The sequence below is a fragment of the Oryctolagus cuniculus genome, chromosome 13 (assembly GCF_051225735.1).
Source record: "Oryctolagus cuniculus isolate XC-2025 breed Fujian yellow rabbit chromosome 13, ASM5122573v1, whole genome shotgun sequence".
Lineage (NCBI taxonomy): Eukaryota > Metazoa > Chordata > Mammalia > Lagomorpha > Leporidae > Oryctolagus > Oryctolagus cuniculus.
The window spans coordinates 72247192-72274475 of NC_142879.1; the positions used below are offsets into that span (position 1 = coordinate 72247192).

The 27284-nt window shown below is 40.0% G+C and overlaps 1 protein-coding gene across 50 annotated transcripts in view; it reads right to left on the reverse strand.

The window, feature by feature from the left end:
- Positions 1 to 27284, reverse strand: part of CELF2 (CUGBP Elav-like family member 2) — a 939267-nt gene that overhangs the window by 104127 nt on the left and 807856 nt on the right. For all 50 annotated transcript variants that reach the window (XM_051820872.3, XM_051820873.3, XM_070055754.2 and 47 more), the window contains one exon: positions 23765 to 23847. In XM_051820872.3, the coding sequence (XP_051676832.1) occupies positions 23765 to 23847 (83 nt within the window). The remainder of the gene's footprint in view (positions 1 to 23764; positions 23848 to 27284) is intronic.

A 27284-nucleotide genomic window follows, 5' to 3' on the forward strand; every position in this document is an offset into this window, starting at 1 on the left:
CTGGATTATACGAGATCTGTTTATTTGAAGACTGCTTTGGAATTTCTGGAGAAAACTGTTGCCCTTTGAAGATGCGAATTCCGTGGTGTAAGCAGAGTAAACAGAACCCTTCTTCGATACTGAGAGGCACAGTGTTATTCCCAATCACTCGTGTGCATCACAGGTAAGTGAGTTAACACAGGAGGTACATAGAAAACTTTCACTCCATATTTTCTGACATGTATTTTTATAAAAGTGATCTAAGCCAGGAAAGAAAAAGACGGTTTGAAGGTGACAACAACAAGGAAACGGGAGTCATTCTTCCTTTACTACTGGCAAATCACATTGGGGTGGAACCCCTAGCAGAAATAAATTATAATTTCTTTCTAATAGCCACTGGGATATGTTCAGTACTTGAAACACTGACTGCCTAAGTGCTGAGTAATTAGAATCATTACAACTTTACATAGTATGGGAGTTTCTCTGAGGATTAAAGGAAAGCTCTTGGGGCCAGTGTGGTAGCGCATGGGGTTAAGCTGCTGCCTGGTACCCTCCATCTCACACTGGAGTATTGGTTTGAGTCCTGGCTACTCTGCTCCCAACCCAGCTTCCCACTGATACAGCCTGGGGTGGCAGATGATGGCCCAAGACAAGTACTTGCACCCCTGGTATTTGTGGGTGAGATGTGGATGGAGTTTCAGGTCCCTAGTTTCAGCTCGGTCAACTCCTGGTTGTGTGCGCATTTGGGGGTTGAACCAGCAGATGAAAGACCTCTCCCTCTCTTCCTTTCAAGTAGATAAATATCCTAAGACAAAGCTCTAGACAATAAAAAGAAGTCTTATTTTGAAGTGAAAAGAACATGGCCTTCCTTGGTCACCTGGGAAGTATGCATCTAGCACAGCACAACTTCAGCTTCTTTCACATATGCCAGTAATCCAGTGACAGAAAAACACAGAAGCCAGACTCATTTATCTGTGATTAAAGTCAGTCTTTTTAGCTATAATGGCACTACCTATTTACATTTCTGTTAAAATCACACGGGATACTAGAGAGGAAGAAAACAAGCAATGTAACCATTTAGTCCTGACCAAAAAAAAATTTAAATAAATAAATAAAATATTGCAGGAAAATCAGATTACTCTGGGTGGAATTCTATGAGGGAATTTGGAGTCTGTTACGGTGATTAAGTCATCATTTCTGACAGATTACTCTAATCGGCTGTCAAATAACATTCCACAACCCCATCTGTAACTTGGCATCCTTGTTACTCTGCCTATGTTACCTTCTGTACATAAAACACGTACCAAGCAAGAGGAGATACAGCCTAGCACTTATTACACCTATTAGCTATGATTGGGGTCTGTGTTTTCACACTAAATAATAACACAAGTTTCCAGTGTGCCTTATTTATTCTTAAAATTAGATGGAAAATGAATAGGCTTATAAGAGGAGGCACAGATCATGAATGAAAAAGTAACGGTTATGAACAAAGCATAGTAAATGCTTTTAGAGGCACTACTATTCAAGAATAATTGTAATCTTAATTTAAGTTAGCTTGGGAACATTATAGGATGTTAGGTATAAAGGTCAATCTATGCTTTTTAAAAAAAATTTTATTTATTTTTTTTTATTTTTTGACAGGCAGAGTGGACAGTGAGAGAGAGAGACAGAGAGAAAGGTCTTCCTTTGCCGTTGGTTCACCCTCCAATGGCCGCCACGGCTGGCGCACTGCGGCCGGCGCATCGCGCTGATCTGAAGGCAGGAGCCAGGTACTTACCATGGTCTCCCATGGGGTGCAGGGCCCAAGCACTTGGGCCATCCTCTACTCAGATACGGTATCCGAATCTTGCTAAAGGTATTGCTATTACTGTATTTAGCAATATGATTATGAACTACAATATCTTTGATAACATTTCAGTCCTTCCCTGTCACTGAATCTTTCTGATATAAGCAACAACCAGTCCAACTCCCAAACGGAAGCAGAACAACACTAGTTAAGCTTGTTAGATCTTTATTTCCTTGAGAGTCAGAGACTGAACTCCCATTCCCTGATTCACTCCTCATACACCCACAACTGCTGCAGCTGGGCCAAGTGAAAAGCCAAAAGACCAATCCAGGCCTCTTATGTGGGTGGCAGGAACCTAACCACTCGAAGCATCACTTGTTGTCTCCCCGGGTGTGCATTAGCAGGAAGATGGAATAGGAGCAGAGCTTGGACTTAACCCAGGAACTCTGCTAATGAGATGTACATGTTTCAATCAGCTTCTTAACTCATAGGCCAAATGCCTGCTCCAGAACTTCATGTTTTAATGACACACCCCCCGCCAAATCGATAGTATAAAACTATTCAGAAGACGGAGCTACATGGAAAGACTCAACATAAAGTCTGTAGAATTACAGAGCTGCTAAGGTTGTACTACTACAGCTATGATCACAGCAAAAGACCATAAGAATTTTGTGCAACAACTGGAAGATCATAATCAGTACATATTAATGAGCCAAATTTAAGAGAAAGGTAATGATTTGCTCTTATCACTAAGTACAAAATATACCACTATCCTTTCTAACCATGATTTCTTTCTGATGGCTGAATTGTCTTCCAAAGTCAACAATGGATGCTCTAATACTCTTTCTTTCAGATGTTATCCACCTGCTGTATTAGACATGTTGCTTAACTGAGCAATGAAAAATATTTACTGAGATAATAACAGCTGATACAGCCATTAATGAATAGTTTAATAAATTTCACTTGGATTGTAATTTAGATTAAGTTTAATTTAATTTAGATTTAATTTATTTATTAGTAATTAGTATTGTTGTGAACAATTTCTTCGATAACATTTCAGTTCTTCCCTGTTACTGAATCTTTCTGATGTAATGAACAACCAGCCCAACTCCTAAATTAAAGCAGAACAAGACTAGTTAAGTTTATTAGATTTTATTTGTTAGCATTAGTTTATTTATTGGTAATTTAGATTGAAATTTAGATTTCCAATACTAGACTCTCCCATAAACATAGTATAAACTCCTATTTTAAGAGAAATGAGTCTGGTTCAAAGATAAACTATCATTTTGATACTTGTCTGTGTCCAAAATGACCACCTTTGGTCTCAGTTCTCACAGAGCCTTTTCCAGGTAGTTAGTTCACTTACCCAATTCTCAATATCCAGGAAACTGGCACGACCAGAGTCCTGTGTGGTGGTCAGAGGCTGACACTGCAGCATCCCCACTAGCCTTCCCTGTGTGTGGAGATGCCCACCGTGTTGAACTGGTCCCTCTGCCTGGCCCTCAGGCCGGCATTCTCTTGAGTGCCCGGCTGTGAGTGCTAGCCATCAACCCTGGAACTTGGTTCCTCAGCCTGGACCTTCTCAGCCTTCTTTCCAGGCTTTATCCCTGACTCACCTCCATAGGGAATACCCTTTGGATGGTTAAACCTGCCCAGCTTGGACTGGAATTTTGGTCACTCAAAGGAAACTTGCGAAACTGTGACTGAGAAAGCCGCTCGTACAGCACCATCTGTAGGAAGGCAAAGAGCCTCGGATTGCCCCCTCTCTCACATAACACTCTGGCTTGGTCCTATATTTTCTTTCCCTTGGAATTCTCAGTTTGGACATATCTCTCCTGAAAAGTTCCTTTTGCCTCATACTCCTGTTGCCGCCACTGCTACTGTCCCATCTCGATCTTCACCGCAGCTCACCTGGGTTCCTGCAATAGCATCCTCACCATTTTGGATCACTGCCTTCCAAACCATCTTCAACATCACCGCCTTCTGAATTTGTTGAAGACTCAGGGCCAGAAATCGTTCTGTGCTCAATGATGTTCAATTATCTGAAAAATTCAATTCTAGTTCCTTGCCTTATATTTCAGGAGACTCTTGCTTTGACCAAAAGCTATCTTTTCAGGCTTATTTCTTAATATTGTGCCACATTTCTCTTTCTGTTCTAGTCAAATTGAACAACTCCCTATTCCTGAAACTTCTGCTACAAAAACGGCATAATGACCCTTCTTAGGCCCGTAACACCAGTATTTCCTTTACCCATATTACTAATGTGCATTTACGACAGAGAAACTTGTATACTTCAAGTATGGCTGAATCCATACTTGAAACTGACATTTCAAATGGTTCAACTTCATCTATTGCTCAGGATTGGAACCGCATTATTTTCTTTTCAGACGACTCATAAAAAAGTTCAATTTTTGTAGCCTATTTCCTTTCTAAGGTTTGGAGCGATTTCCAATAATGCATCTGCAATATTTGCTACTTTTTTATACAGGCTTAATTAAGCACTAGCCTCGATGACTTAAAACAACGTTCCACTCTAAACCATCTATGGAAATGAATATTTCATGTGTAACACAACACATTCTTCATCCACTTCAAGCTTTAACTCTGTTGATACTACTGTTGCCTCTTTTTTTTTTTTTTTTTTTTTTTTTTTTTTTTTTTTTAAAGATTTAGTTATTTGAAAGAGTTACAAGAGAGAGAAGGAGAGGCGGGGCGGGGTGGCGGGGAGAGGTCTTCCATCTACTGGTTCACTCCCCAGATGACTGCAACGGCCAGAGCTGTGCTGATCCCGAAGCCAGGAGCTTCTTCTGGGTCTCCTACGTGGGTACAGGGGCCCAAGGACTTGAGCTATCTTCTACTGCTTTTCCAGGCCATAGCAGAGAGCTGGATCGGAAGTGCAGCAGCCGGGACTAGAACCGGTGATCATTTGGGAGGTTGGCACTGCAGGTGGCAGCTTTACCTGCTAGGCCACAGTGCCGGCCCCATCACTGATGCTTTATTCAGTAATCTCTAGTTTCCTCTTGACCTTAAGGCAATCTAAAGCCACCAACTCTGTAATAAGCCAGTCTTTAAAGCCTCAGGTTCAAAACTAACTTGGAATCTTAAAGCCAACTGAATTTCATCTTGAACCTTCTGACAGGACTCAGACGTTTCATCAGTTCAGCAGAATGATACCACTCAATTTTGCATTTAAATGATGCTTCCAGAGCTTAGTTTGAGTCCCAAGTTGTTCTGCTAGCCACATTTATTAATTAGTGTCTAACATTTCCACCTCTCTCCAAGTTGCAACCTCTCATAAAAAATGTATGATTTGATTGGCTTAGGAATGACATCTTCATTTACACCAGACAAATAAACACCATACCTCACACAGCATTATTTTTCCATTTATTTACTTAAATTAGTGAAATAATTAAATCTCTCTTTTTTCTAAACAAACGAGGATGGACAAAAAAATAGCATATAAATTAGATACCTAGATAAGTGGTAAGTCTGGAAAAATGCTTTAAGGGCCATTTCATATTACCTATGTTTACAATGCAAATCCATTAAACATCTAAGTAAGACATCTGATATTGTTCATCTCATCTTCTATAATAATACTTTGATATTTTGCCAAATGAAGGTCTCCTCCAGTGCTGCTAATTCTTTATGAGTTTAATTTCACTGTCTAATTTTGATTTCCACCTTCCACTCTAATGGGTGAGATCGTTTACCAACTTTGGAAATTACTAGTTGGCAGAGCTTGGGGGAAATTATGATGCCATCTCAACTGTTCCATAAATACCCTTATCCTGAACCTCAGTCATCTAAAGACCAAAATCAAGACCTGGGCTTTCACATGCTTACCAAATAACCAAAATATAAATGCAAGGGTAAATGTAAACAAGAAAAAGGTGAGACAATATGGGAGAGAAATTAAGAAATACAGAAAAAAAAATCCAACTCTATTGATAGTTTAATCTGTAACAGCCAATCATACTTTCATGATTTTTTACAGATTTGGAATGTAGCCATTAGTGGCCCTTTGGGAAGCTTTGTTATTTATGTTTGGTTGTCTGCTTGTAGAAAAAAGAACATCACAGTCAGAATCCAGAGGTCTGGGTTTGAATTTTGGGGTTGCCAATTCCAAATACTTACAGTCAGATCACTTGATCTTTTATTGTCTTGGTAAACTCATGTCTGAATCAAGAATCACATCAAAAAACTCAACTGCAGGGCCGGCGCTGTGGTGCAGCGGGTTAACGCCCTGGCCTGAAGCACCAGCATCCCAAATGGGCACCGGTTTTAGTCCTGGCTGCTCCTCTTCCAACCCTCTTCTCTGCTATGGCCTGGGAAAGCAGTAGAAGATGGCCCAAGTCCTTGGGTCCCTGCACCCGTGTGGGAGACCCAGAAGAAGCTCCTGGCTCCTGGCTTCAGAATCGGCACAGTTCTGGCTGTTGCAGCCATCTGGGGAGTGAACCATGGGACAGAAGACCTCTCTCTCTCCTCTCCTCTCTCTGTGTAACTCTGACTTTCAAATAAAAAATAAATCTTAAAAAAAAAAACACAACTGCATGATTTTGAGGACTACATTAGACAGGACACATAAAAGTACTCTGTAAGGTAGTATATGCTTATAGACTTTTTCACTCATGCAATGATTATAATTAAAAAAAAAAAAAAGGATTGACATCACTCTCCTACCTCTCACTCCAGTCCCACTAGAGTTTCTTTTTAATACTGACAGAGTGTTGATGAACAAAAGTTATTCTGAGAGTTCATTTACTCAACACAGATTTATTGAACACCATTTATGGTATGAGGCATTAAGCTGCTCTCTGCCAACATTCCCTCTCTTCAAAAACTTTGAAGCTCAGTATGGGAGAGACCAAGATGTCAACACTCAAGGAGAATAAAGTGTAGCAGGTGATGGGATAAATTTAAGCATATGATACAGTGGCTACCATGGAAGAGTATTTATTTCTACCTTCCTAGAACTGTGAAACAGCACATGTGTGGGTGTGGCATATAGCTAGGATACTGTGTGTAAGAATGTCTTAGAAGCTGCAAAAGAAGGGAGGGGCAGAGTATGAACTTTAAATTTCACCTGCTAGACTCAGAAGTCACAATTGTTTTTTATCCTGTCAAAATGTGTCCAGTCCCTCCCATAAATGTGCTGAGAGTAATGTACAACTCTAGGGTCCTGAATGCAATTCCAAACCACCTTCTCCTATTTAAGAAAGCCTTTGGAAGACTAAGGAACATAGTTATTTCAGAGATTATGTTGAAATCTCTTAATCCCTTACCTGCCTTTATTAGCTGTGATAAAAGGAATAATTCTGAAGATGGCACAAAGTCAGAATACAGGATTTCCTCACTGGTTGGAAATGGGGGATAGAACGGTGCGGTGTAGGAAGAAGAGAAGATAAAGACAGTTCCTAGCTTTTTGTCTTGGTCAGCTCACCTATTCACTTAGGTAACAGGAAGAGCACCTGATTTGTGGTAAGAAAATAATGACTTTAGTATAGGAATTGCCTGTGGACTATCTTGACAGACCTCTTTAATAACAGCCATAAAATTATAATTTTAAGATAAATATTTGGCAATCAGCAGCCTACAGTAGTAGTAGAAGCTGCAAGAATGAGTGAAGGGACTGGAGGAAATAATTGTGTGACAAGAAAGAGATAATAGAACCAGGGTACATCAACATTTAAGAGGTGATATTTTCTCATACTCTTTGGTTTTATCCCTATGAAAAACATCAAAATTCTCCTACTTCAAGAGAAAGTATTGATAACTTCTCTTCATTGTGTGATGAAGGCAATGGGCTGGCACATGGTTTAAGATGTCTACATTCTCTCTCCCACTGTGCTTTGCTCCAATTTAGCTTCTTCAAGGCTCTGAAGTATGGGCAAGATGCAACCTTCACTTTGAAAAATCAATGCTGGATCTGGCCAGCTGATATATGAGCAATCTTTAAAAAATTCACACAAAATACATGTTATAAAAAACAAACTACACATGGATTTTAATTTTTTGGTATAAAAATAAAGTTATCTTCTTACTCTATTTTCCATGAACTTTTTAAAGTACTTTCACATTTGTTCTTCCATTATTTAAAATTGTGTAAAATCTCAGGTTTCTCTTTCAGTGAAATCTTTAACAGTACAGGTTTTTAAAGCTGCCACTGGAAATATTTAATAACCACATTACAATAAAACTATAAAAAATATCATGTTTAGAGATAAAGTCGAGATGTAATACCTATGAATATGTCCCCCAAAATATAAACTACGTAATCTATCCACAAATGCTGTCAAAAGGGACTGAGGCTCTTGGTTTCTAAGACTTTGAGAACCAGGCCCTGGGCACAGCTGACAGATCTGCCTCACATCAGCCCTGACAAGCACGCAACATATTGTTCCATCTTCCTCTTTCCATCTGGGAATAGGAGTGGCTCTCTCCTATGAAGCAAATTACATAAAAATCTAACGAGGGTGTGTGCTTAAAATGAGCACAGTACGAGACTACTTGGTCAGTCTTATCAAGGCACAACTTAGCAGGTGCTGACAACGACCATCTCAAGGACTAAAACACCTTTAGCACTGTCTTCCCCTCCTTTCCAAGTGAGAAGAGAATTTCAGGGTTGGTCAAGTGGGTTTGGAGGCCAAAGCTCATTTTTACTAATAAGCTGATGTGCTGTTTATGACTACTTGATCCTGCTGCTGTGTTTTACCAACACAGGATTTTTCTCCCCCAAGACTGAGTGTGAAGGAGACTCATCCAACACAGAGGCCAAGCAGATATGGACAAGAAAACAGTAAGGTTACAAGTCTCCAAAAGTGCACCACTCAACAGTAAAGGCTAAAGTTTTTAGCCCACATCTATTAAATTCAGCTCGAGTCAGATACTGAAATACAGGAACAGTAGAGGAATGTGAGGATGAAAGGGATCAACCATATGCAAACTCAGCTGACCCGAGTTCTTCCTCAAGAGGTAGTCACTGGGCTGTCATAAATAAAGTCAATGGAATGTTTTCACTGAGGTCTAATGGAAGTCTGGTCATCTTCACCGTCCATTCTATGCGCTCTCTCCGGATCCACTGTTCTGTGTAGCTCCAGCACACTATCAAGTTGGCGTCAGACCCTCAGCTGCTTTCTTCTATGGGTCTTCACTGTCTCAGCCTGTCCCACTCCGCTTCCGTTTCCACACAGATCCTTTATTCACTTTCTGCTTACTTGGTTGGCCAGTGCAGCCACTCTCTGATGCTCGACTTGTAAGCAACGACTGTTACTTTATCCAAGTACTGGCCGTGGTATGTTTCAGTTTTATGCAGCAACGTATTTTGTGCTCATAGACTGTTATCCAGGATGTCTGTTTGATTAGGAATAATCCAAAATGTGAAAAATGTCTCCAGGTCTGCAAGAAGTCAGGATAGAAAACAACTCACCCAAGGACAAATTTCACAAGTGTTTAGGGCAGATGACTTTCTTTTTAAGCCTCCCAAACTGTAAAACATACAAACATAGAGTATGTCTTTATTGTGAGACAGTATATTCTATCCCAGCATTCATGTGGTAGTTGAAAATGTTTTAGCAGAAATTTCTCAAGCTGTGTGTACCAACAGAAACAGACTAATAAATACTTTGCTTTCCTGGTAAGGAAATTCAAGTCCATGAATGATGCAACAGCAGGGATTCTACACTCCTGTGGTTTCCGCGAGGTGGAAATGGGCTGCCAAGCAGCACAAATTAACTCTTGGTGCAGGACATTGCTCCTCATGCCTTAGAATTAGCTTATGCTGGCCAGAAAACCTATGCTTGAAAAGGCACCGATTCCATTCATCTCTTTATAGTCTGGGATGCATTAATTCTATAGTGGTCCTATTCAGAGATGCTCCAGTAGGTTTCTGAGTACAGACGACGATGACAAATGGAGATGCTGGAGGACACAGTGTATCTTTGTATGTCCATTTACTTCTTCATTCCACATCCTTCTTGGCCAGCTTACCTCATCCTATCTTCAGAATGCCCCAGAAAGAAACAAGGGAAGGTGGCAGCCAACCGAGGATCTCTCTCCTCTCTGGTACTGAGGAGCAAACACAGCAGCTCAGTGGGGGCAGGGGTATGCATGCAAAGTCACATACATTCAAGGCTGCCTCATGGTGTGCATCAGAGACTCCTAGGAGAACAGTATTGGCAAGGCCTGACCCTATACAATAATGCTTCTTAAAGTTTACTGTGCATCTGTAAGATTTCTGTTATTTTTTTATAGTTACACAATGTGATATTCTGTTACAGATACACTGTGAAATGATAATCAAAATCAAATGATTTAACATATCCATCACTGTAGTTATTTGTGTGTGTGTGTGCATGTGTTTGCGGTGAGAATTAGGGATCGAGTTTAAATGCAGGTTGGCAGAGGCAGGGTGGGCTGGGGCTCCTATCTGCATTTATAACACACTCTTAGATGGTGTCAATGCCGCTGGTCCCAGGACCACACTTTGAGTAGCCAGACTTGAGGGAAGACAATCAGTTGGCAACAGTGTATCCTTATGCATCCAGATGAATAGTGGAAACAGAAAACAAGTTCATTCTCACCACAGCTCTTGTGTTTGGTGAGGAATAATTCTACCAGGTTTTATCAAACTTACATGGACATTAGAATTACTCAAACAGTATTTTTCACTTTATGTTTCTGTGTGGGAGCAAACTGTTGAAATCTGTACTTAATATATGCTAAACTGATGTTCTGTATATAAAGAGAATCGAAAGTGAATCTTGATGTGAATGGAAGGGGAGAGGGAGTGGATAAGGGGAGGGTTGCGGGTTGGAGGGACATTATGGGGGGGAAGCCATTGTAATCAATATTCTGTACTTTGGAAATTTATATTCATTAAATAAAAGTTAAAAAAATTAAAAAAAAAAGAATTAACCAGGGAACTTTAGAAATATCAGTGCCAGGCTCCCATCCCAAGAGATTCTTATTTAATACAACTGTGGTATGGCCTGGTGAGATTCTTATTTAATATGTTGTTTTAAAAGGTACTCTACCCTGAAGCTTACAGATCACTGTTCTAGTTGTAGAAATAAATTTAAGCAAATAAATTTAAGCATTAAAGGTCAATATTTTTTTTTCTTCATCAACTTCTTACTAATTCAACTGTCTCCTTTGTTATTTTAGATAATATCTAGGAAGAATATTATTATCTTTCTGGGCCTTTCTCCAATGGAAGTCACTGATCTTTCTCAGCAAACAGAAATGAGAAAAGGAAATGCTGTGCTCAACAGCCTCACATCATAGAGTGTAAAGGTTACAGACAGACCAGCAATCTGATTCTTTCAAATGATGACTTGGTATAAATGTATAGAGAAAACAAGAGGGCACGATTTCTAAAAACAGCATTAGACCCAGAGTTCGGAGGCAGGACCGGTTACTCCTACACCGCTAACGCATTGTTTAGCTTTCAGCATGCCACCTTCCTGGCTTCAGTGTCTTCATCTATCAGGTGAGAAGGCTGGACATTCTAAGCTTTACAGTCTGTGGTCTATGCTTAGACCTGGCCTGTTTCTCTCCATAGGACCTTTCTTTTTCTGTGGACTCTCATAGCTTTCAAATAAGCAGAAATCCACTGAAATTAGCTACAGGATTTCTGGGGTTTTGATTCTTTTTATTCTCCTTACAGATACTTAGTTTAACCTGCAGATATTTAGAATAACCTAAAGATTTTACATCTGGGCAACTCTGAGGCAGGTCTGATTTAGTGACTAGATTCTCTAATGACTCAATGGGACTTTTTCAAAGGTTTCGTGTGTGTGTGTGTGTGTGTGTGTGTGTGTGTGTGTGTGTGTAAGTACGTGTTTAAGAAGTTGTGGTTACAGTTCATGCCTCTATGAGCTTCAGAAGAAATGCAAGATAAAATTGAACAAAGTGTTGCTATAGCTCATGCACTTACTTAAATGACATCTTACAATTAGTTATGATTAACAAATCATAAACTGAAATTTGGTAATGGATTAGGAAGACAAGGTGAGGTTAGCCTGAATTAAATGAAAATAGTCTTTTACGTCATACTTATATTTATAGTTGGACTAGATCAGTTATTTGCCATAAAAGATATTCATTGATTTGTCTTTAGAAATTTTTCACAGGTGTAGCGACTTTAACTCTCAAACTTAGGATGACAGACTTGTAGCTGAAAAAGGCAAGCAGTGAGAGAAAACAAGCTACAACTGTTTTATTACTTAGTATTTTATTATTTGCATGAGATTAAATATTTATAAAATTCTTGGTATAGTGTCCAGGACATAAAACTCAATAGATGTTAATTGTATTCTACTAACTGAATATATGTTGTTATTTGGCTAGATTCTAAACACCAGTGAAAAAACAGTAGTCAAGTGGATGAAACACTTATAGAACCAAATTTGTTAGAAACATGCTGATCCTGAAGTTGTATAACGACTGCTCTGACTTTACGTGCAGCATATGCTAAAAAAGCGTTCCTTAAACTCACGAAAACGCAAAATTTTTACACTAAAATAAACATCTTTAATTCTGCTTCCACAAACTTTTGAAGTACCCTCATATATGCAATGAACTTTCTAATTCCTCTGTACACTGTACCCAACAGCACTTAATACAAAATATCTGGTACAGTTTCCTGGAACATTTTTAAAAGTTCCGATGAAAAGGTAATATTGAGTGTGTGGCAAGTACATACAGTGCTGAAATTTCACACATTAAAACACACCCTAAGCCCCACAGGAGTGTAGGTGAGCTTCCAGGAACCTGTCATCTGTTCTCACTTGCTCCTTCTGCCTCTGATGCTTAACAATGGACAATGTGTAGGCTCAGAGATTGCGGAGAACTTCCAGGTCTCACCGCCTGCACCAGCGACAATCACCACAGCACTAGCTCCTTCTTCCTTAGCTGAGAAAATGGTGAAGGTAATCCAGTCTCTACCTCCAAAATACATCTACTCAATTACATTCATATAAAGACAGAAAACACAATGCCAGATGACCAGAGAACTTCCCTGGAAAATATCCTAGTCCAGGCTTTGGCTTTTCATCTTAACTCTCCCCTTGATGAAGTGGGAGAACACTGAGGGGACAGAATACAGCAGATGGCGGAATGGGGCTAGGAGGGCAGGAATGCCCAAGCTTCTAGGCCCATCATTGCCACACAACCCTGCTGTCACCGTGGCTGAGAGCACAGCAGTAACTAGTTCAGGGGAGTGGGCAGGAGACTGTGTCTGATCTGTCCCATTGCTGCATGGTTTGTTTGCTGCACTCTTGATTGTGGCGGACAAGTGTGGTCCCATGTTGTTGGCAACAGCAGATCCAAAAGTTGAGATGGTTCTGCAGATCTCACCGTGAGGACCTCAGTTCCTCACCATTAGAAACACAGGGTAGAAAAAGTACTTTCTAAAGGCCTCCATGTGTTTTCAGAGTATCAGAGTGATGATGAGGGTATGTTGAGATGGCTAGCTGTTTTCCAGGCCACAGCCTGCTCTCTTCCTACTGCTTCCTGCTTAGGGTTGTAAGTTTCTGTTTAGTCTTCCAAGAGGAACCCGAGATCCCCACTCTACCCTTCTACTACAGAACAGGGACAGGGCGAGATGGGAGAGGAGAGGGAGGACAGATGAATGGAGCAGGGCATTAGAATGCAAATTGTGGGTTGGGACCAAAAGTCTGTGGATGCAGATAGAGCAAAGCACTCTAACAACAGGAACATCAATGAGATGGTGGTGGTAAAGCTATGCTCCTCTGAAGACAGGTGTTGCATTTGCAGTCACTTTTGCAAAGCAGTCCCTCTTACAATAATGACTGTCTTTGAGCTTCCCCTTAGTGAGCATGCTGTTAGTAACCTTACACCCAGGTTTCCAGCAAACACCTTGCTTTGTCCACCAGATCTTTTCATGACCTGTGCTTGCAAGAGACAGCATGGTCTGGTAGAGCTGCGGCCATATGCCTCGAGGTTCCGGATGCATGAGGACTCACGGGGGAGTGCATGGGCCTGCTGGGAGGGAGCTGGTACCCAGCTGACACCTAGGATTTCCCTGCTGCTTCCATGTGTTGTTCTGAGCCGTCAGAACTGGGACAGTTCTGACGATTCACACCCTCGGTGAGCTTAATATGTCATCCTATGAGCTGCAGTAGTGGGCAGGGCTGAAGATTTAGATTTCTTTGGTGATCATTCCGATGGGAGCAATCATGTTCCTTCTGAGTCCTCCTACCTGGTGGCAGACGCCAGGATGGTAAGCCTGTGCCCCAAACACAGCAGAGTAGGAAGTTACTTGGCTTCATAGGCCAGGAACACTGGGTAGAAGCTGTATATAAACTCAGTTAACAGTTGGGTAACTCCAAATAACTTAATCGTTTTCTTTGTGTTTCAGCTTCATTGTGGGTAGAATGGGGCCATATGACATAAGCCTTGTGGAATTGCTGTGAAAATTAAAATATAGTCACAGAGCTCCCACATGGGAAATCAACAAAGAGGAGCAACTTTCTTGTGCTGTGGTGGCCTCCTGAGTCATGTTCCCTCCTCCCGAAAATGTGAACACCACGCCTAAATCCATGGTGAGGAGGCCAAGCTCCCGGAGAACTTAGTAACTGTGCCTTCTAATTCTAGTTGTGGCACTGAATTGCTAGGGGAGGTCAGAGAAGTTAATTTAATCTCTGGCACCTCAGTGTCCTCGGCGTAACAAGGTGAATGCTATCAATACATCACCTGAAATATTTTTAGAAGGGATAACAAATAAACAACCCCATAAAGCCTTTTACAAACACAGATGACTCACTTAGCCATGTTAACTGGGGACAGGAATCAAACAGATAAAAGAAATCCACCAATAATCCTGAAACCTCATTAGGTTAAACACCCTTTCTTGTCAAACCAAGACTGCAAACAAAGACTTAAACTGACTTACTGGAGTTCATCTTCTTCCCCTTCCTTTCTCTGTTCCCTGGTGGAAAAATTATGAGTGCTAAGCTCCCTGTTGGCTCTCAACCAAGTGGGGAGAGGGAAGCTGATGCCTGGAGAATCTAAAGTGGATCGTCAAACCTTGAGTGATCCAGATTTGTCTATACAAAGAACTCTAAAATAACTGAACCAAATAAAGTCATACATGTATAGATTTTTCCCCAAGAGGGCATGAATGGAGACAATACATGGAAGACAAAAAGCAGGTCTGTGAGACTGGACAACTCTGAGAACCATTCAGCCTAACCACTTCACTGTGAAGATGAAGGAAGGAATTTCCAGTGTTTTTAAGTGCTGGTGGAGGAGGGGATGGCAGCAGGAATATGTGTTTGAGGGCTGACAGGAAGTAACAACAGGAACAATAAAGAGTACAAAAGAGAACATTTGTCAACATGTCCCCTCTGTAAATTCCAGTGTGTACTGTTTATTGTTTATCCTTTCATCTCAATGACTTGTGGGCAGTAAAAGCTGTAATGATACGGTCCTGAAATATTGCTTTATTATCAAAGCAACTTTAACAGCTTATGCCATCGTACCAGTGAGAGTTCCTGAGCACCTGTGTACCCTGACAGTCTATGGATAAAACAAGCAGAGGGAAACACAAAGCTTCTTCCTGCTCTCCCTCCTCCTAAGCCATCAGGGTGCTTCCCTTATTAAACCAGACCACACCTGGCTGAGCAGTGGCGCTCTGAGAATCCCTCTGATCCTGATTGCAGGTGCCCCGGCTCAGTTATTCTTTATTTCTGAGTGGGTGGGGGAAGAACCTGGGGCTCTAGGAGACTTCTCTCCACACCCACCCACAGAATATGCATTTCTCGTGGCCTGAAGTTTCAGTCTATGAACTGTCCTGCCCACTTCAATTGGACACAGTCTCCGTAGCTATGCTCAGCTTACAGGTGAAAGATTCAAGTTTTCTCCAGCATGAAAAGGCTTTCAGCTGATGAATTCTCATGGCGCCTCATACTCCAGCAACAACTTCCCAGCTTTATTTCAAGCTCTCTTCCACCCCTTTCATTGGACTGACATAACCTCTTCTTCTGCAATTCCACCCAGATCTTTAATCCAATTCATTTCCCTCCAATTTTCTTTTGAAATCTTATCAACCTTTGGGGAGCTGAAGTCCATATAAATACACTTAATATTCCCAATTTAATCTTGCACTATAATACAGAAATGATTATTTCTAACATCTATTACTTCATTTTGCCATTGTGCCATCATACCATACCCTCATATGATATGACACATCAATATTCCTCAAACAATGGCAGGGGAATTTTGTAAATCTGACCAGGCAGAGTGCTAGGGCACTTACACACATTCTCTGCAAGCCTTCACAACAGTCCTACTAATTTGGTAAGTAGTTGAGACTATGCTGTTTAAAAGCAAAACAAAACTGCTGTCCAACTGAGTCTTACCGCCAAAAAAAAATGGTGACCATGTTTCCTGTTTCACCTTGCACTAGCATTTACAACTTTTCACCACCAGGAATCCTCATTAATTTTACCTCATAGCCTTCCTTGTACTGAGTAGGTGCTAAAAGTAACCAGTTTTTTTTTTTTTTAATTTTATTGTAGTTGATCAGAGCCATACATAAATAACTGCCTTTCAAAGTTACTGAACTGATACTCTGCCAGCAGAAAGCAGAACAATTCACTACTCAGGTGGCATGTAAAAACTTAATGGTGGATGAAACAGAACACTTTCAATGGCCTTTTAGGAAGTATTAAAATACACTTTTTTTATATTTGGAGACATCAAATAAAAACAGAAATGATAAAAAAAATACACTTTTCCAGATCCCTACAGATTGGGAAACAGTGGGTCAAGGGTTTCCCTCAATCCTTCAACTTTTTTCTTTCTAGTCTAAAGCAGTAATTTGGGAGCAATCCTGCCACACTTGGCTGAGCCCCACTTAGGGGTGGCTCTACACCTGGACCCTAACTCATAAATGGTGGGGCTCTTAGGGTGGGAAAGGGTTTCTGCAGCCCGCAGGGGACTCATCAGTGTTCATGTCCAAACTGTGGCACTCTCCTTCACAGTCATTAAAAAAAGTCATTTTAGGGGCCAGTGCTGTGGCGTTGCATGTAAAGCCACTACCTGCAGTGTCTGCATCCCATATGGGCACCAGTTTCAGTCCCAGCTGCTCCATTTCTGATCCAGCTCTCTGCTAATGTGCCTGGGAAAGCAGTGGAAGATGGCCCCAAGTACTTGGGCTCCTGCACCCATGTGTGAGACCTGGATCAGCTCCTGGCTCCTGGCTTTGGCGTAACCCAGTCCTGGCTGTTGCAGCCACTTGAGGAGTGAACCAGCAAACAGAAGATCTCTCTGACTCTCCCTTTCTCTAACTCAGCCTTTCAAATAAATAAATAAATCTTAAAAAAAAGTCATCTTAAAGAAAAACTGTTCACTTTTTATTTAGCTTTTATTTTTTCAGGATTTAAGAATCAAGTAAAAACAACACACACAGCAGAGGGATGGTTCCTTTTAGGCAGTCCTACAAAGATTTCAGTGCAGGTAAAAATTCTGCAAATGTAAACTGAAGAATGTATACCAAATGCATGTCCTGACTCACACACTGCACAGCAAACACATTTTATATGTTGGATTGCTACCTAAGAAGAGTTCACACCTAAAGAAAATATCAAATAGAAACAACATCCTACAAGGCACACTTCTTTGGGAGCTCATAAAAAAAGCTATACAGTCAGTGCCCACCCAGCTCTGTACTATTCTGTTAAGAAAGTAGAAGGCAGGGCTTATCATCATTAAATGGCAGTTCTAAAGCACCCTCTCTCATGCACTGTGAATCAGCCAGGATTCTGACTCAAAGCAAAAACAAATTTAAGAATTATACTGATGAACTGAGAAAGTTCATGAAGCCTAAAATTTAGAAGTTGACTAATGAAGTAATTAAGAGTAGTACAATCATAAGCTAAATAAAAGAGAAAATGTACCTTTAAGTTATATTGTTCTGCATTTTTTGACTCAAGTAATGTTTACATGTGTATGTGTGAATGTGCATAACTTAAAAATACACACATATGCATAAGATATAGAGATCCATGCACATGAAACAAATTATATCATTATATCACATATGAGTATATGCAATAATGAGTCATTTTGTGTTTCGGAACATTTGTAGTACTGGTGAACAGAATCTTTTTAATAAAACTTAACTGTAAATTTTTCATAAATAAAACTAGCTCATGTGGAAATTAAATATACAATGGCTTATTTATTAAACATTTATTTGGCTTAAGCAATGGTGACAAGCTTTATTTTCATTTATTTATTTTTGGTGATTTAGATACAATGGGCACGGCTGCTATGACTGTATTCCCTACTATTTAGATAGTGCCTGGTAAACAATAAAACTTCCGTAGTTATTGAATGAATCAATACTCTAGGTGTTCAATAAGATATACATTTTTGAGGCTTCAAACCTGTTCACACAGATGTTTTGGCTCTTTCTTCCATAATGATTTTAAAAAAGGGATCAAAGAAAAAACTTCATCTAAGTTGGCCTAGTTTGAAATTCATTCAAATGGGATGGGTTGGGGGAAAATTTTCAGGATATGAGGAGATGAATTTTGAGAAATTTTATGACAGAAATAATGATGATGATGACAATGATAAAATAATAATCATGGCTGTGAGAACAAAGGCATTAAATACATATTAATAATTAGTAGAACAGCTCAAAGAAAATGAGTACCTCAAAATATATTACAATGGGCAAATTGAATTTGGTCCCAGTGAGAGCCAAGCTGTTCTGCTGCACAGAATAATAAACCCTAGCATTCTACTGTTTAAGGACACAGGGGGATAATTCTATGGAGGGTTGAGTTAAAGCCCACCTGGGAGGAAAGTGCCTACCCACACAGGTAAATTATCTCTTCCAGGGCAAGCCTGGAATGGGTCCATCACTTCGTGTGGGTGAACATACTTGCCCCAAGAGACCATTTTATTTACAGCTCCTTCCTACTGGATCAGGCTCATTTGTTTTTAAATCTCAAATCTACGTGTAATCCTCGCTCACAATGCATGTGTTATTATAAAACACCTTTCAGTATGCAACCGCAGAAATGGAGTGCTCTAAACAAATGTTCTCTTAGGGCAGTAACTCCTTAATATAAACTGCATTTAATAAAATTGGTAGTAATTCTACAAAGAAAAGGGTAAGGCATATTCAGAGAAAATGTCTGGGAGAAATTTGCAATTAATATTTTACAAGACATTTAGATTCTGCAGATTCCTCCTTGCTGTTAAAATTTAAGAGCTTTTTCAAAACTGTATTCCTCTCTGTTATTACATCCTTAATTAAATTAATTTATACAGCAAATGCTCTAATGATACTGCTGTAGACTTTCAACCAAAAAGCCTTACTGTTAGAAACAATATGTATTAAGACCTTGAAAAAATGACAGAAAGCATAATGCTGTCACAGGCACAGGGATATTTGGTCTTGACATCTGATTATTGAAAAGGTCTTGGCAATTTTTCTGGGCCTGAATTAGTGTCTTTATTTTTTAGTTGAGCTAAGTTAGGTCAAGAAAGGAAAACAAAACGAATCTTGCAAGTTGTCTTTACAAGGATTTCACTCTGGGAAATCCAATGGTGGACAATATGACCTTTCTCTATATTAATACTACGGGTTAGGTTGTGCCTATCTGAAAGCTTAAACAAAGGAGCTACAGCTAAGCTCAATCTGTTACATCCAAGTGGAGGCAAATGAAATTTGTACAGGAACACAGAAGACACAACCATGGAAAAAGTTAACCCAAGGACGTTGCATTAAATCCAACGGCTCATCAAGTAGCCCAGCTGGAACAGGCATGGTCACAAAGTTCTTTTCAGGCTTTAAAAGCACTACTCAATAGGGATCTAAGGTGTATATCTGTGGAACTGTATTCTGTCAGGAATGGAAGAGCACCACAGGATAAACCAAGTAAATTAATTATCTGTCTACTGTCCATTCTTCTAGCTAGACCAGCTGGAGGTCCCATCAAGTTTAACTTCTGTTATTTCCTGCCAATACCTAATTTAGTGCCTGGAACATAGTAGGCACTCAGAAATCATTTGTGGTTTTTTAATCTCATGAAATGTCAGTAATTAATAAGGCACTATACTTTGAGATTTGATTTATTGCTTCAACATCAAGCAACCACATCTAGAAGACAACACGACCAAAACAAATGACCCTGATTCTCCACTCTTTGTTGAGCTGTTAAATTTGCTCCCTTTTTTTCTACTATTGTATTTCTAGTATTTATACTGAACTTTAAAAGATAAAAGATCCAATGATTTTTTTTTCAGTTACACAGTAAGAGGTAGGCTTGAGAAACATATTCAGCTACCTTGTGTAGCTCGGTGAGGCCTGCTCCTTCACCTGAATCCTACTGCCCTTCCCCATTTCCCAATACTCACTGCTACCACTACCACATAGAGTCTTTCAAATCTACGTGCAACATGACAAAGACAGTGCTTTTAATTCAAATCTAACAGCAAGCGCATTTGACTGCGTAATAGACAGTCCTATCAGAGTGTTCTTTGTTCCCCCAAGAAAGGAAGATGGGGCACAATGGGGAAAGCACATTCCTACATATTAATAATCAAGTTTGGTTACACAATAAAAGTTCCTTATTAAAAAAATCAACTGCAAAAGAAAATTACATAGCAAAAAACCCCAGAAGTATTTGATCTTGTCATAAATTGAGTTTTGGACACTTTAGAAAAAAGGCAGCAAGTGCCATTTTAATGGATTTTATCCGCAGGAAAATGATTACAACCAGAAAAGCTTTAAAGTGTCAGCTGGTGATGCATTTTTCTTTATCCCTTTTATTTTTATTCAGAAAGAAATTGAAGGCATATGGCAAAGTGCATCATTAATTTCTTATTAATTTCATAATATGAAGGCAACCAGTTAAAATAGTAGTGCTACAACTTTAAATTACTGAATTCACTTGGTATTTAATGAGAGATTTAGCACAGCAGGGTTTCTGTTAAATTAAGTTGTGCCTTCACATCACAGTGGGAAAACAGGTGTATATTGGTTTAGAATTATGGAAATGTTGACTAATTCCGAGGCTTGTAATCAAACAGCAAGGCACTCTGTAATATTTTTTTTTTCAAGAATATGCATTAATCTTTCATGCCTGGTCCCATTTCTTCTTGTCCACCAAAGGCTCACAGCTGAAAGGCAATCACTTTCCTGTTCTTCCTGTAGCTGTTGTGGTGATGTTTGTTAGATAAAGCTGTATAGAAGAGCAAGCTGTGGAACTCTGTACCGATTCACCACGTTTGATACGGCAAATGTGAGAAGTGTGTACACTGTAAAGTCAGATCTGACTTTAAATTTTTGTTTAACCTGCTTCAGGTAATTGGACGTATTAAAGTGAACTGGAAAACAGAAAACTAAAAACAACCCTCCAACTCCCAAATTACTGTCCCTAACAATTGGTCTCTAAAAATCACTTTCCTTATATTCTAAATGCAGAATTCTTAGAAAGAAAAGATAATGTGCATACATACATTTAAATTATGTAAGTATATTTAAATTGCATACAGATTTAGATGTATTTGAATACAGAAGATAATATTTGTTCACTATCGGATGGGTGAGAGTAACATATCCCAAACAGAAATATACCCACTAGTATTGCCTATAAATTTCACCATGCCCCATTCATCATATTAATTCTGGGTTTCTTGACAAATGAATATGGCATATTAGAGCTGTGCTTCCAGTAGAGAGGATGAGTACAAATGAACTAAGCTTTGACTTCATCTAAAATTACGCTATTTGGAGTCAAACTATACTACACCTTAAATGTACGTAATAATTCATCATCTCAAGTAATATTTTAAGCATATTCATGTGCAATTTTGTGTACTAATTACTACAAAGCATTTCTTTGTAAGAGAAGGAATACAGACTGGTTCTTGGGTTGATTAGGAGCCTAGGAAATGAAAATTATTTTATTGTTTTGTTGGCTGAGCCAGTAAATACTGTTAGTTGCTCCACTCAGTAATGGGACCCAATGTTGCAATCTTCAAAAATTTACATGGGAAAAATTCCACTTATATGGAGAATAAAGCTGAAATATCCCTTGTTTTTTAAGCAAAGCATTTAAACTTAATTTGATCACTAATAAAAATCACCTCATGGGCTGGCATTGTGGCATAGTGGGTAAAGCCGCCACTTGTGCCAACAGCATTCCATATGGGCACGAGATGGTGTCCTGGCTGCTCCACTTCTGATCCAGCTCCCTGTTAATGGCCTGGGAAAAGCAGGGGAAGATGGCTCAAGTTCTTGGGCCCCTGCCACTCACATGGCAGACATGGAAGAAACTTCTGGTTTCAGTCTGGCTCAGCTCTGGCTGTTGTAGCCATCCAGGTAGTAGTAAACCAGTGGATGGAAGGTCTCCTGTCTCCCTCTCTCTCTGACTTTCAAACAAATCAATCTGTTTTAAAAATGCAGGCTGCTTTAAAAAAAAAAAACCTATGCAGTTTCATGGAAAGTAGTTAAATTGGGAAGAAGCATTGTGGTACCACTTCCTTGTTTTTCTGAATGTTCTATTCTATGATTTGCTAAAATTAAAAGACAAAAACTAGAGGGCTATGATTTGAGACCAAAGTTCATAATTTATTACTTTTAGGTAAGAGGTTACTGTTTTGGAAACCTTTTGTTCAGTATCTTTCCACTACAAATATAAAAATTTTTGGAGGGGCTGGCCCTGTGGCACAGCAGGTAAAAGCCCCAACCTGCACCTCTGGCATCCCATATGGTGCCGGTTCACTTCCCATTCAGTTCCCTCCTCCTGTGCCTGGGAAAGCCTCAGAGGATGGCCTAAGTCCTAGGGCCCCCGTGCCCACATGGGAGACCCCGAAGAAGTCCTGGCTTCGGATTGGCTCAGCAGCAACTGGCTGTTGCAGTCATATGGGGAATGAACCGGCAGATGGAAGACCCCTCCTCCCTCTCTCTCAAATAAATAAAAATAAATCTTTAAAAATATTTTAATGGATCTAAAGTGTATTATACAAATACTATCTTTTCTTGGGTAACAAGTGATAAAATGCTTATATGTGCCTATCTGTTATTGTTAGTAAGCACACATATGTTTGTGTATTTGTACAGAGACAGACAAGAAACAGAGTTAAAATCATACCTTGAAAATACTAGGTGCATTGGTTATGTTATTCTTATCAAACCAAGTTTCAATTAAATTTGGACTGCCTACTACAGAACCTTCATATTATGTAAGCACATCATGCTAAATTAACTTATCACTGATATTTGTGTCAATGGGGGAAATATCCAAACAACATAGGGAAATGTATATAAACATGAAATATGTAAAAATGCCATAAAGTCCTCCAGAAATAATGTATTCTGATGAAGTTGCTATAGGCAGCATCAGTTCATTTCTAGGGAATTGTACTGATCATGAAATATTACTGGGAAGGAAATGGGAAAAAATATGATAAACTTTGTGTTTTCTGTTCTATGTCAACATGAAGCCACAAATTGGGCATTAAGACACTGACTTTGTTAACCACCACTGACTGTTTAGAAATCATTAGGAGGCTTGATATTACAGCTGTACAGGGCACATTTTTGTCCTTTCAAAAGAAAATATAAAGACTAAATCTGAAAAGAGGCTCCTGGTGAGTAAAAGCTTTTCCTTTTCCATTTGCTTCTCTTGTGTGTGTTGGGTTTTTTCCTTTTAAAATCTTAGCCCACCCAATACACTTTGGCAGCTGCTGCTACCCAGTGGGGTCACTCTGATTTTCTAACCAGGGGACGTGCTATTTGAGAGCTCTTCCCATCAGTGTTAATGCCAGCGCTTCTGTATGGGCCAGCCAGCTGGTTTGACTGCTGTAGGGAACAGAGGGGTCAGCACACACTCCTCAAAAGACCAAAGTCATTTTTGGCACTAAGAGCTCATAACTAGAACCTTCAGTTGAAAGGACCATTTTCAAGCAATAAAGTGATTTTGGTACAAAAGTAAACCGACTCACCCCAGGTAAAGTTTTAATATTGTGCAGTGCATTCTGGGCCTCAAGTGCAGCTTTTCTTGTATAAAATGTTACGAAACAACAACCTACAGAGAGAAATGAAAAGGTTTTAGAAATTTCTGTGAATGCTTTGCTTAGATATAATGGAGACTGCAGCGAACAAATAATCTACTTAAAAGGATGCATAATTTAAAAATAATAAAGCGTATGAGAACAGTAATAACAACATCTCAAGCTTTTACACAGTGCCTTTCATCCAAAATCATATTTATTAGCTTTACCCATGTTGGAAACCAATTCATAGCTCAGTGCACCAACTATTTGGATGGAGCTACTCATGAGTGAGGGTGGAATGTGGCAGTGGGGTGGGTGAGGTGAATAGGACCTGTTTTTGGCTAGCACCTACCTAAAGAGACGTACTTCATCATGGTAACAACAGCATAAATTTACAGTAACTACGATTATCTGAAATACCTCTAGAACACGTCACACTTTTAAAACACGTTCTAAATTCAAAGGCTTTGACAACTGGATTATAAGCTTCTTAAAAGCTGGGGTAATGCCTTATTCTTTTTTATCTTCATCACAGTACATAATGCAAAGTTCTGTACATGTGACACTCAGTACTTGTCTGTGAAAATCAGAGACTGTATTCTAACCAGCTAGAATTTAAATGGGTGGTTACATGGCCAAAGAGATGTTAGTATAGTCTGGCCCATGTATTAAATATGGCTGTGGCACACCAACTGCTAACCTCTTGATTCCTCATTTCCAACAGCCAGGGAGTCCAAGCTGAAAGCCCCCCAAGAGAAGGCCAGGAGAGATCCTCTTTGCAACCAACCTCTTCCATCAAAGTAAATGGTGTTGAGACCTTAGACCATTCCTTCTGCATCCTGCAGGATGGCTAGCCCCTACTTCAACTTGCAGATGAAGACACTGGGTAACAACTTATTAATCAGCATATAGTTCTCTCAGCACAATGAGGCTTGGACAAAGGAGATGGACTTTAGAAATTTGAAGGAAAGAAAGATGGTACCTTTTTGTTAAGTGGAGAAAAAAAGTGGAGCAAGGCACTCATTAAGACTGTTTGTGTGTATATAGTCTAAACTTTGGTGGAGAAGACTCACAAAGCCAGACAGGGACAGGAAGAACTTAAGAGATATGCATCAAGCACAGAAAATAGCAGGAGAGAAATGTGCAGCTCTGACGCACCAGTACTGGTTCAGTAGGGAAATCATATAAATCAAGACAAAGTTCAGAACAAAATAACACAGTTGTGAAGGAGGGAACTAGCAAGGAAAGACATCGAAGACTTAGAATCACATATCAGCATTTCAATTTTTCAAAATAAAAACTCCTTCAAGAGAGAGGGGAAAATGATGTACAAAGCCATTCGCACAGCATTGTGAACTGCATCTAAGATTCCTCCTCCTTATCCTGAAACTTATCTTGGACTTAATTTCATCAAAATCCACCAAGATTAATGTTCACAACCTTTTGGAAAACCAAACTTCCATGCATCCAAGCATCAGAAATCCTTCTTTAACGAACCAGAGATGGAGAGACTGACCATTTTAAAATAGGCTCACACTTCAGCTAATTTGATTTCTTTGACCAAGTTTATTTGGCCGTGCTACTTGACAGTAGACTTTTTAATAACTAGTCAACTAGTGATTTCAGCTTCACTGTCACAGTGTAAACTCCAGAAGAGCCACAGGGGTTGCTTCAAATTAAGGAAGTCACGTCCCAACTCCCACTAAACTACTGTAGTCATTTTGAGAAGAAAAATATCAACCATGTTTCACCAGGTTTGGGACAGAAAGCAGAACAAGAAAAGCCATCTCAACACCTCCAACTAACAGACCCCAATTTAGTTCTCCTTTCCCTCTTCTGGTCTTAGCTTTGGGATAAGGAGCAAACGGCAAGTTTCAAATTTCAATCTTACTGAATAATCAAAGCTTCAGTAAGGAGGCACGATCTGATATTTTTAGGCAGGTGGTTCTGGAGGTGATACACTCCAGAAAAGAAGTTTTAGAGATGGATGAGTTTTTGGGGAAGTTTGAAAAGCAGGAGACTAAGAAAGAATAAATGTGGGAGATGAAAAACAAATGCCAGTTTGGCCATGTTCAAAGCCAAGAATGAAAAGTTTAGGTTGGCCTAAAGGAACAGAAGAATGACAGAGAGACTGAGAATAGAGAACAAATTACAATTAGACAAAAGCAACACAGAACAAAGATGGTATGAACTAAAGCAATCTTGTGTCCCTTTCATATTAGGTGAATTTGAAAAGCTCTGACCAACCCGCAGTGATCTCAGGAATAAAGGAAGCTCTCCCGCTATACCAACAAAATCCCTACCACTTGCTGCTGCCTGAGAGTCCACTAGGAAGGCATGGATCATTTTCTGTTAAGTATCAAGCTGCTGCCCCTGGGGGATGGAGACTTCTAACTATTCCTAGCTGTCTGTGCCTTAGTGTGAGGGTGACTACTTAAAGTGAGAGAGAGAGAGGGAGAGAGGGAGATAGGGAGAGGGAAGGAGAGGCAGGGAGAGGGAGGGAGAGGGAGAGAGCGAGGGAGGGGGAGGGGGAGGGAGGAGGGAAAGGGAGGGAGGGGGAGGGAGAGGGAGGTGGAGGGAGGGAGAAGGGGGAGAGGATGAAGAGAATCTTCCATCTGCAAGTTCACACCTCAAATAGTTACAACAGATGGGCTGGGACAGTGGCCTGGAACTCCATCAGGGTCTCCCACATAGGTAGCAGGAACTCAAGGACTTGAGCTGCCACCCACTGCTTCCCAGGTACATTAACAGGGAGCTGGATCTGAAGCAGAATAGCTGGGACTTAAAGCAGCACCCTGATATGGGATGTGAGCATCTCTAGTGGCTTAACTGCCTGGATTTCATCTTGAACGAGGTAGGTGGGGTCCCCCCCCTTTTTAATAAAGGGAACATTTGAAGCTGCTGAGCAGTATGGAAAGGCAGGTGAAAAGGGGAAAGGAATGGAGGGAGGTGACTCCAAATACAGAATAAGAACTGGGAAAATATCTAAAACATCCAACTCGAAAATGGAATTATCCTGAGGCCTAAAAACAAGTGGTTAGGCATTTCTTTGATAACTACAATTTATTTTCGGTTTGAATTGCTATAATTTGATAATGGATCCATAAAGTGATCCTTCCAGCTCACAAGACGGGGCTGTCTAAATAAGGACTGCACAGTGATTCGGAACGTGAGCTCCAACACGTAATAGTACCCCAGTTCCACCAGTTGCTAGCTAGGAGTCCTTGGGTAGGTGGCTTAATCCCCCAGAGACAGGCACATGGAAAGCACTGGATGTGTTGTAGGCTCCTGTTTTTTGTTATGACTTTTAATTATAAGTTATAGAGGAAGTACACATATGAAGGGGTACACCAAAGGAGTGGAGGTATGTCACAATGTTCCATTGTCATTTATTTCAAATGAAAATATTTTTACTCAAAATATTAAACTCTTAACAGTTTTAACCAGGGTCCACCCTGCCTGTGCAACT